The 10,880-nt window shown below is 41.7% G+C and overlaps 1 protein-coding gene across 1 annotated transcript; it reads right to left on the reverse strand.

Moving 5' to 3' along the window:
* Nucleotides 1-380: 380 nt before the first annotated feature.
* Nucleotides 381-974, reverse strand: bncr (bouncer). Its single transcript, XM_077232481.1, has one exon. It carries the CDS (start codon nucleotides 929-931, stop codon nucleotides 533-535), a length of 399 nt encoding a protein of 132 aa, XP_077088596.1. The 5' UTR covers nucleotides 932-974; the 3' UTR covers nucleotides 381-532.
* Nucleotides 975-10,880: the final 9,906 nt, after the last annotated feature.

Here is a 10,880-nt window from a genome sequence, read left to right on the forward strand (position 1 = left end):
CCTGTAGTTGTAAAGACTTATAGTCAGTAGAATATCTGTTGAGGAGCATCAGAATAAAGTGTTATCAGATATTAACATTAGTCTACTAATACTCTAATCACTGACAGTTGACACGGAGTTGCACAGTTAGAAATTAATTGAACTATTGAAAAAGTGATACTGAATGGAATCCGATGGAAATCATGTGGCATGAAATTTGATTAACATTATGTAAAACATGTAGTTGGCTATAGTTCACAAGGACATAAATACACCAAACTGTAGAAATGCCTCATTTGCGTCTGAGACTGAGGAAAGTGCATGAGAAGATCCTGAACACGCGCTTTTAAGAGACTCACAAAAACACTCACGGATGACAGCATTTAAGATAGACACAAATTTAATTAAGCTCCGATGAAATAAAATAAACATTAAAAGAATTTCACACAGCTTTTAAAGTCTCATTAGCAGATGAGTACCGCGTTTCGTCCATGTCTCAAGATCATCATCATCGTCGTCGTCGTCGTCATCATCATCATCATCATCATCATCGTCATGTCCATCCCGCAAACACACTCACAGCGATAGCAGTCACTGCGAGCAGAGCCGAGTCGCGCGCAATGCGCGGGCCCGAGTTACAGTAGCGTGAACCACAGCACGAGTACGCGAAGGTGACGTTGTTCCCGCGGAACACAGATGTCGTGGGTCGCGCGCAGTCACTTGGGCTCGCGCAGCCCTTGGAAAAGAGCAGGGTCGCGCGCCCGAAGCGGCCACGCGCAGTGAAGCACAGCTCCCGCGGCGCGCACTCGGACAGCACGTGCTTACAGGTTCTGTTGTATGACGTCAGAGGACAGAAGTAACAGATGAGGGTTTCACAGAGGACTCCGGGCTGGAGACACACAAGCAGGAACACCAGACATGAGATGCACTGAAGACCAGCTTTAGACTGCATTCTGTCCCAGAAAGAACACACAAGTCAAGCGCACTGCAGAAAACAGCTTTCTAACCAAGAGCTTGTGCGTGTGTGTTAAATACTAAACACACATCCATGAACAGGTGTGAGCTGTTGCCTTAATTACCTTAATCAACTCAATTAGACACCGTGACACCTGACCTGGTGGAGGCTCTCAGTTACATTACATTTATTCATTTATCAGCTTTTATCCAAAGCGACTTACAAATGAGAACAAGCAGTTAAACTAACAGTAGGACAACAATATGCAAGTGCTATGACCCTTCTCAGTTTAATCTAATGCAGTACATGTAATTTTTTTATTTTTTTTATAAATAGAATAGAAGAGAAGAGAAAGTGTTAGTATTAATGGATCAAGTGCAGCTGAAAAAGATACGTCTTCAGCAGTTTCTTGAGAGTGGCGACTGACTCAGAGCTCGGGTTGAGTTAGACAGATCATTCCTCCAGCAGGAACAGTCATGGTGAAGGTCCGAGAAAGAGATGTTGTGTCTCTTTGAGATGGTACCACAAGACGACATTCGCTAGCAGAGCGCAAGTTTCTGGATGGCACATAAGTCTGAAGTAATGAGTTTAGGTAAGAGGGAGCAGTGCCAGTGGTTGCTCTGTAGGCAAACGTCAGTGCCTTGAATTTAATGCGAGCGGCAACTGGGAACCAGTGCAGGTTTATGATGGGAGGAGTGACGTGTGTCTCTTCGGTTCATTAAAGACCACTCAGGCTGCAGCATTCTGGATCAATTGTAGAAGTTTGACAGATGCTGGAAGACCAGCCAGGACAGCATTACAATAGTCCAGTCTGGGTAGAACAAGTGCTTGGACAAGGAGTTGTGTAGCTCTGATAGGAAGGGCCTGATCCTCCTAATGTTGTGCAAGGCTAATCTGCAGGACCAGCAGGGCCGCATTAAGAGCTCACTGGCCCCGGGGCTATGAGTTACTGCAGCCCCCCCCCCCCCCCCCACCCCCCCCCCCCCCACCACCACTTTAGGTCACCAACTACAGAGAGAGAGAAAAAACCCACATATATTGTATAAAGTAATCAAATATACAATACATCGTTTTCACTATAAAATCAACAATCATTCTTATTTATTTTACAAAAGTGATTCAGTCAAGGGCAGTAAATTACTTTCCTTCTGATGTTTGATTAACATTATTGACACAAATGGCGACAGCAGCTTTATTAGCAGCTTCTGTCACTTTAAGACCGCAGGGTCGGAACTCAAGTGCGCTGGGCAAAACCGTCTCAAGTTCACCATGGTCTCAAACCTGGCACTTACAAAATGAATTCTCTCCCGCTGCTTAATGTGCCTGAGCAGTTTAAAATAATTTGTATCTAAACCAAAATGCTTAAAACCGCGTTTAAATTATAAACTTACATCATGATGGCGCAGCAAAATTGACATATTTCTACCGGATATATTATCGCCAGCCCTTTAGGCGAATATAGAGTTTAATCAAACACAAAAAGCAATATCATACATCCATCAAGCTAATAATCAAACTTACCGTAAATTGGTGGGGTCGATGATGACGCTGTGTCTTTATCTGCTCCAACATGTGCCCGGTGTTCTGTCGATTTGTGCTGCCTTCTCAAACAATGCTACCCAAGCGCGAATCGATCACAGAGAAAGTCAATTCATTCTCTATTGATTCCATAATGGTGTAAATCTCACAATATTATGACATCGTTATTTCATTTAAATCAGGGTAAGTGTATGAGGAACATATTTTGATATTTTAAATGAACTAGCAATTATCACATTTGATATAACCAGTAAAAATGACATTATTATATGAAATACAATTATAATAAAATTTGAAGTTACGAGTACTGTATACTGTACTGTTTTTATTTTTAAAACGGTGTGAAAAGTAACAATTATCATCAAATATTAATATTTGACCTGTCAAAGTTTCCTACGAGTCTCCACAGCGAGGATGCATAGATGTATGGGTGTGGTAAGCAGAAGAAAAATGAGTCTGAACATGCGCATAACCAGTAAGTAGCACATCTCGATGGGTAGCATGAATCGTCAGAACCATGGTCAGAACACTGGCCCACTTGCTGTTCCACAACTGCTCAGTGATCATCAGCTTTATAACCAGCTATAACCAGATAGCTTGGGGATTTTACTGAGCAGCTCATGTTTCCTCTGCTGTTTAGCTTTTTTAAAAAATCATTTTTTGAGCCCCACTCAAACATGTTTTTTAAAGATGACATTTTTAGCTAAGCTATCGAAGACGAAGATAATGCGTGACAATTTTAAGAATAGTATAGAATGAAGTGAAGAGTGGAGGCGATTGATTGGTTGATGCGTATATTCTAATAAGGCGCAGGCAGCCATCATGTGATAGGCCTACGTGCAGCAGCAGGTCGGTCGTTCACAAGTTAAATATAGAATAAATGTATTTGAGTGGTATATCAAATTAAAACGTGACGTTTCAATTCACCATGCCCTGCTGCCAATGGGGGTTTGATTGACAGGCGACCTGACCAATCATAATGCCGAACACGCAATTTTGTCCGACAACAAAGCTGTCAGTAGATTAACGTCGGTGGACTTGAACTTGAAAAACGGTATTGTTTAAATTACTTAAATGACAATATTTGAAAGTTGAGACTTCGTTTCATATCATCAGTAAGCTGCTCTGAGCTCTCTCTTGTATGTCGGTGCGTAGTCACTCAGTGTAACGTTAGTCTTTGTCCCGCGATGTATTTTTCACTGCGTGAGTGAGAACATGATGTGCGTGACTCGTGAGAGCCGCCTGGCTTGTCACGCAGTAACTAAAAAAGGCGGGTCTTTGCGAACGGGCACTATAATATTAATGATAATGATTCCATGATAATGCATGGAATATACAGCAAAGCGCCACTAAATAACAGGGATAAGTTGTAGGGGGTGTGGTAAGGCTTTGGCAATCAGATGGCTAGTAGTAGTCAATCTCCTCCACAGCCAATCACGGGCCCCCTCCTTGCTCGGGCCCCGGAGCTTTAGCCCCGCCTAGCCCTATTGTTAATGCGGCCGTGACGACCAGGCAGTTCTAGCAATGTGGTCTGTGAAGTTCAACTGATCCTCATTACAACCCCAAGGTTCCTGGCTGACCTTGATGGAGTTATGGATGACGTGCCTAGCTGAATGGAGAAGTTGTGATGAAGTGTTGGGTTGGCCGAGACCACACACAGCTCTATCTTCGCAAGGTTTAGTTGAAGGTGGTGGTCCTTCATCCAGCCAGAAATGTCAGGCAGGCTGAGATACGAGCAGCTACCGTCGGTTCGTCAGGCTGGAATGAGAGGTAGAGTTGTGTGTCATCAGCGTAGCAATGATAGGAAAAGCCATGTTTCTGAATCACAGATCCTAGTGATGTCATGTAGATGGAGAAGAGAAGTGGTCCCAGCACTGAGCCCTGAGGCACCCCAGTAGCTAGATGTTGGGTCTTCGATGCCACACCTCTCCATGACACCCTAAAGGACCTACCTGAGAGCTAACACTCGAACCATTGGAGTTTGGTTACCGAGATGCCCTTTATCTTTAGGTTTGACAGGAGGATCTAGTGGTTAACTGTGTCAAATTCAGCAGATCCAGCAGGATGAGAACTGAGGATTTGGAAGCTGCTCTTGACAGTCTCAGAGCTTCAATTACTGAGAGCAGGGCAGTCTCAGTTGAGTGTCCGCTTTTGAAACCAGACTGATTGTTGTCCAAGACGTTGTTCTGTGTAAGAAAGGAGGAGATCTGGTTGAATACAACTTGTTCAAGTGTTTTTGCGACGAATGGAAGAAGAGATACCGGTCTGTAATTTTCCAGATGTGCTGGATTTAGATTGGGTTTCTTAAGCAGTGGGGTTACCCGAGCCTGCTTAAAAGCTGTGGGAAAGTTACCAGTGTGAAGAGAGGTGTTTATGATGTGCGTGAGTGTGGGTACAACTGAGGAAGAAATGGCTTGAAGTAGATTAGTAGGGATAGGATCAAGCGGACAGGTGGTAGGGCGATTGGAAAGGAGGAGTTTGGAGACTTCTGCCTCTGAAAGCAGAGAGAATGAGGGGGGAATGTGTGTCCGTTTGTGGATTGGTAAATTGGTCACTGATGGGGGTTGTTTTATTTATGAAGAATGTGGGAAAATCGTCAGCTGATAGGGTTGATGGAGGAGGAGGATTGAGAAGAGAGGAGAAGGTTTTGAAAAGCATGCGGTTCAGACCGGTATCTCTTCTTCTCAGTTCATCTCCAGAATATCTCCAACATCTCAGTTCATCTCCGACATCTCAGTTCATCTCCAACATCTCAGTTCATCTCCAACATCTCAGTTCATCTCCAACATCTCAGTTCACTTTCAACATCTCAGTTCATCTCCAACATCACAGTTCATCTCCAAAATCTCAGTTCATCTCCAACATCTCAGTTCATCTCCAACATCTCAGTTCACCTCCAACATCTCAGTTCATCTCCAATATCTCAGTTCATCTCCAACATCTCAGTTCATCTCCAACATCTCAGTTCACCTCCAACATCTCAGTTCATCTCCAACATCTCAGTTCATCTCCAACATCTCAGTTCATCTCCAACATCTTAGTTCATCTCCAACATCTCAGTTCATCTCCAACATCTCAGTTAATCTCCAACATCTCAGTTCACCTCCAACATCTCAGTTCATCTCCAACATCTCAGTTCATCTCCAACATCTCAGTTCACCTCCAACATCTCAGTTCATCTCCAATATCCCAGTTCATCTCAAATATCCCAGTTCATCTCCAATATCTCAGTTCATCTCCAATATCCCAGAATATCTCCAACATCTCAGTTCATCTCCAATATCTCAGTTCATCTCCAACATCTCAGTTCATCTCCAACATCTCAGTTCACCTTCAGAATCTCATTTCATCTCCAACATCTTAGTTCATCTCCAATATCCTAGTTCATCTCCAACATCTCAGTTCATCTCCAACATCTCAGTTCATCTCCAACATCTCAGTTCACCTCCAACATCTCAGTTCATCTCCAACATCTCAGTTCATCTCCAATATCTCAGTTCACCTCCAACATCTCAGTTCATCTCCAACATCTCAGTTCATCTCCAATATCTCAGTTCATCTCCAACATCTCAGTTCACCTCCAACATCTCAGTTCATCTCCAATATCCCAGTTCATCTCAAATATCCCAGTTCATCTCCAACATCTCAGTTCATCTCCAACATCTCAGTTCATCTCCAACATCTCAGTTCATCTCCAACATCTCAGTTCATCTCCAATATCCCAGAATATCTCCAACATCTCAGTTCATCTCCAACATCTCAGTTCATATCCAACATCTCAGTTCATCTCCAATATCCCAGAATATCTCCAACATCTCAGTTCATCTCCAACATCTCAGTTCATCTCCAACATCTCAGTTCATCTCCAACATCTCAGTTCACCTCCAACATCTCAGTTCATCTCCAACATCTCAGTTCATCTCCAACATCTCAGTTCATCTCCAACATCTCAGTTCATCTCCAACATCTCAGTTCACCTCCAACATCTCAGTTCACCTCCAACATCTCAGTTCATCTCCAACATCTCAGTTCATCTCCAACATCTCAGTTCATCTCCAACATCTCAGTTCATCTCCAACATCTCAGTTCATCTCCAACATCTCCAAGATGTTTCCTTCTTGGCAAAATAAACTCTAACATCATGTTTTGAAAGTGTGTGAACAGGCGATTGCTGTACAGATTTTACTTTCTGAAATCACGTCTGTTTTCCTCTCCTACGAATGTATGCATTTTATTGTGGTTTTAAACTATTGAAGCTCAAGATGCACTCTCCTCTCATATAGAGCTAGTGTCTTTTTGCAAAACATTTTGTTACAGCCGAATATATAAATCAATCAGCAGCCTAATAAACACTGGCTACACGAGGATCTTGCTTATGGTCTAAACAAAAATATTAGCAAAAACAACTAGACTTACTAATACATGAATATCAGATGATGTCACCAACGTCTCCTCACTGACGTCACTCAATTCTAAAACTTGTCTTCCGCCATCTTGAGTACCTGATTCGGCAAGATCGATACGTCAGTCGCAAAGGAAGTAGAGCTTATTCTCTGGCCGAGCCCGAACTTGCGGGCCGATATATCCCGTCACTATCCTCGGGCCGGGTCCTTGATCTAGAGACGTGCACTCCCAATGCAAAAGAGTGCGGCGCGGGACTAGATTTGATGCCGAGTGCGAGCGGCAATGCACTCTCTGTGTGTGTGCAGCGTTGCAGGGAGAATAAAACGATTCGCGGGACTCCCGCAAACTGGAAATATCTATGAATAAAACATATAAAAACTAATACATTTTTGCAGAAAAGCAACAAGAACTAAAACAAAATAGAAACAATTTACAGCCCAGAGTTTCCTTTTAAAACACGTTTGCAGCGTTGAGCGATGTAGCCAAAAACAGACATACGTGTTGATTTCTTCAACGCAAAGGCCAATCAGAAGCATTTAAGATAGACTCTCCTCACTGCTCAAAACCTCTATGCTCAAAACTGACTTTTTGTTCAGAGCTCTGTATGCTGACAAATCCTCTAATTGTAACAAACAAAGTCTATATATTATGAAAGATTCATTGTGCAGTCAGCTTAATTGATATTAACAGAGATGTGAGATCGCGATTAACTGATGTCAGCTTTTTAGGAATTATTAAGGGAGCGCACTTTGCGCGCATTCAGTCAAAATCCTTCAATCATATCTTGCCCAACCATACACGCAGCTGCTTGCTTTTATGTTATAACAGTGGTGTGTGTGTGCAAACTCTCTGTGCAGTGTTCATGTTGTCTGTGGTGAGTGGATGTAAATGATAATGAGCTTACGCTAGCTTAGGGCTGTGCGATATCACGATTTATGATCGTGGATTAAAATATATCCACCATCTGCTTCTGAAGAAATGTCGTAGTATCGTGCATTCTATCAGTTGCAGTTCTGGCGCCTCCGTCTCAGCATAGGCTACAACGCGACGTATATTCACATCAAAAGTTAACGCAGAGGAACGGGACAATGCAGTTCACATAAGTTCATTATTTGCATGTGCTAACAAGTCATTCACGTGTTGATGTGCGGTTCTAACGAGCGCTTTTCTGAGTGCGTAACACCCGAAGCGCACGCGCACTAAGCCTCTCTAACAACAGCGACAGGTTACTGAACGAAGTTATCTTTCTAGTCTTATTGCGCGAATACTGTCAAATACACACAGGGTTTACATAAACAAAGTTGGTTATGTATAAAGTGAAACAAACAGGGAAAATCTGCTTCCTAGCTAATGCCGTCAGTATTGTAGACAGTACTCGGCAGGTACTCAAGATGGCGGCACTCAACTGGAAAAAGAGCGGATGATGTAGGAGGTCATGTGACTGATATTCATGTATATATATTCAAACATTATTAAAGACAACTAAACAGTCAGTAATAAAATAAGAACAAAAAATAAACATTAGCAAAAGCACAAATAAATACAACTGTTAAAGAAATCAAATTTAGTCAAATGTAAGATAAAACTGCTCTTTTTATAAATAAAATATAGATTAATCAATGATGATCAATGAGTTTACTAGGATTTTTTAACATAATTTTTTGTGTATTTGTCAGTTCAAATGCAAAAAGAATCGAAAGAGAACTCAATTCAGTGTTTGTACACTAGGCTAGATAAATATGTTTAATATCTAAATGTTTGACTTTTGCTGTTTTTTTTTTTTTTACCTCATTGGAATCGAAACTGAGAATAGATAAGAAAGTGAATTGCTAAAATCAGATGATGAGTATATATATATATATATATGGCAGTGATTTTAAGGCATCTGATTCTGTCCTATAAACTCTTGGAAAGCGAAGCATATTTTCTCTCGTGGATCCAGTCGCTTAAAAGAATTAAAGTGCAAATATATGCAAACCCACGTGAACTAGAAGAGAGAGATGATCTGAAAAATAAGACTTTTCAGGGTTTATTGATCATAAAACTAAATGATCCTAAATTTGAATATGAAAGACAATGGACAAAATCAAGACTGATAAAGGTTTATATCTCATAGCTGAAAGGAGCAAATTGAAATTGTAGACACTTTTATCTGATGTTATGCACTTCAAATCAAAATAAATCTTTAAAATGTCTCACTTAATTCTGTTCAATTTGACTTTTGTGCAATTCAAAGTAAAATGCTGGGAATCAGCAGAATCTCTTGTGCAAGATATTAGAATTTACCCCAAACTTCTTAAAACGAATATCATGTGTGAGACAGAGGGATTGAAACTTTAAAAGCCCTATAAAGATTGAACACACTGTTGTGGCAATTATAGGCCAATTATTTTACATTTAGTGAATTGTTGGCCAGTTCATCTGAATTTGTAGGATCTGCTGAAACCCACGGTCAGGTTTAGAGGTGGACCTTCATGCTTGAGCTTTAAGAAGAAAGAAAATAATGTTTCACCATAAATCACATTGTACAAGTATGAAAATCACCATCTCTTAAATGACTCAGATCATCATGAGATCAGGTTTACGAAATCAGTGCCAAAGTGATGAACATGCACTCGGTTTTTAAAATAACTTTTTTTGAATAAAAAGATTTTCTTACCATTACATATTAACCCTACATATATGTAGTTTAGCCTACATACAGTAGTTTCGGGATATGAGGAAAAACTGTCAAAACTTGAATAGAAATAGTGCAAAACCAGTTAAATGTCCTGAAGAAGGCTGAGGTAGTTCAACAGACGGAACAACTAATATATTCCAAAATAATCTTTATTCCACAATAATTTCCCACGTAACGGTGTAGTTTCAGCATGTAACTGAACCACGTGAGGACTCAAACATGCTTTATTTGTAACAGGTTCATCAGTTCCCTGACTGTAAACCAGCTGATAATGTAATGGCAGTCCGTTTCAGCTTTACTAATAAAATCGTAAAAGTATTAATACAAGCCATCATGTGCGTGTGACATTTGTTCGTGTCACCCGCTCAATAACGGTAACTAACGGTAACTGACGGTACTGCCGGTAACCGCGATCCGCTCCCGGAGACTGTTCCCCTGTGCACGAGCTTCATTGCACAGGTCGCGAGCGCAGCACGTGTAGCTGATCTGATACTCGAAGCCCATGAGTGTGTGTGTGTGGTTGGACCCGCACTGCTCCGGGGACGCGCAGCCCTGGCCGGCAAACACGAGCACCGGACCGTAGTGACGCCAGCCGGTGAAGCAGCGCTCGCGCGGCGCGCACTCGGTGGTGATGTTCCTGCAGCGGCCGCCTCTGGCCTGTAGGGGGCAGTAATGACACACCAGGACCCCGTCGCAGCGAACACACACACACACACAGCACACACAAGAGAGTCTGGAAGAAGCCGGACCTGGACGGGACACACACAAAACATGTTCAATAGATGGTTTCGTTTAATGCATTACAATAAAAGTTAGTTAAGAATGAGGACTGGGACGGATGTTACAACACTGCCATTTTATTTTAAGTGAAATAACATGAAAGGGAAGTTGCGCTCCTCTTTTCTCTCTTATAATGACGTATATCAGGTAAAACGACTTTTCGAACACGAGCAAATGTGGGCGGGGCTTAATTGTGTCTGTGGGAAATTCATTGGATGGTTGTGGTTTGCTATTGGCTGATCTCATGTGAGTGACAGGTTGCCCCTCCCTCGTCATCAGAGAAGAGATGGGGCTGTTATTCTCATTCAAGATTAACACAATAATCATGTGCAACTATTATTAATCATTTAAAATAAACTCTGCAATAGTCTATAAAAAACAGAAATGTCCACTTTTATCACATGGGGACTTTAAGTAGCATACAGTGCTGACAGTAAAGGTTTAAAGTCTCTGACTTAAACATCTATTTACTGGAATAAAAACACATTTGACTTCTGGACTGGATTACAGCTGTAAAGAGTTGTACAGTTATTCACGGCACCT

Source organism: Siphateles boraxobius, unplaced genomic scaffold (assembly GCF_051911475.1).
Source record: "Siphateles boraxobius isolate OS27281-9 unplaced genomic scaffold, OSU_SipBor_1 172, whole genome shotgun sequence".
NCBI lineage: Eukaryota > Metazoa > Chordata > Actinopteri > Cypriniformes > Leuciscidae > Siphateles > Siphateles boraxobius.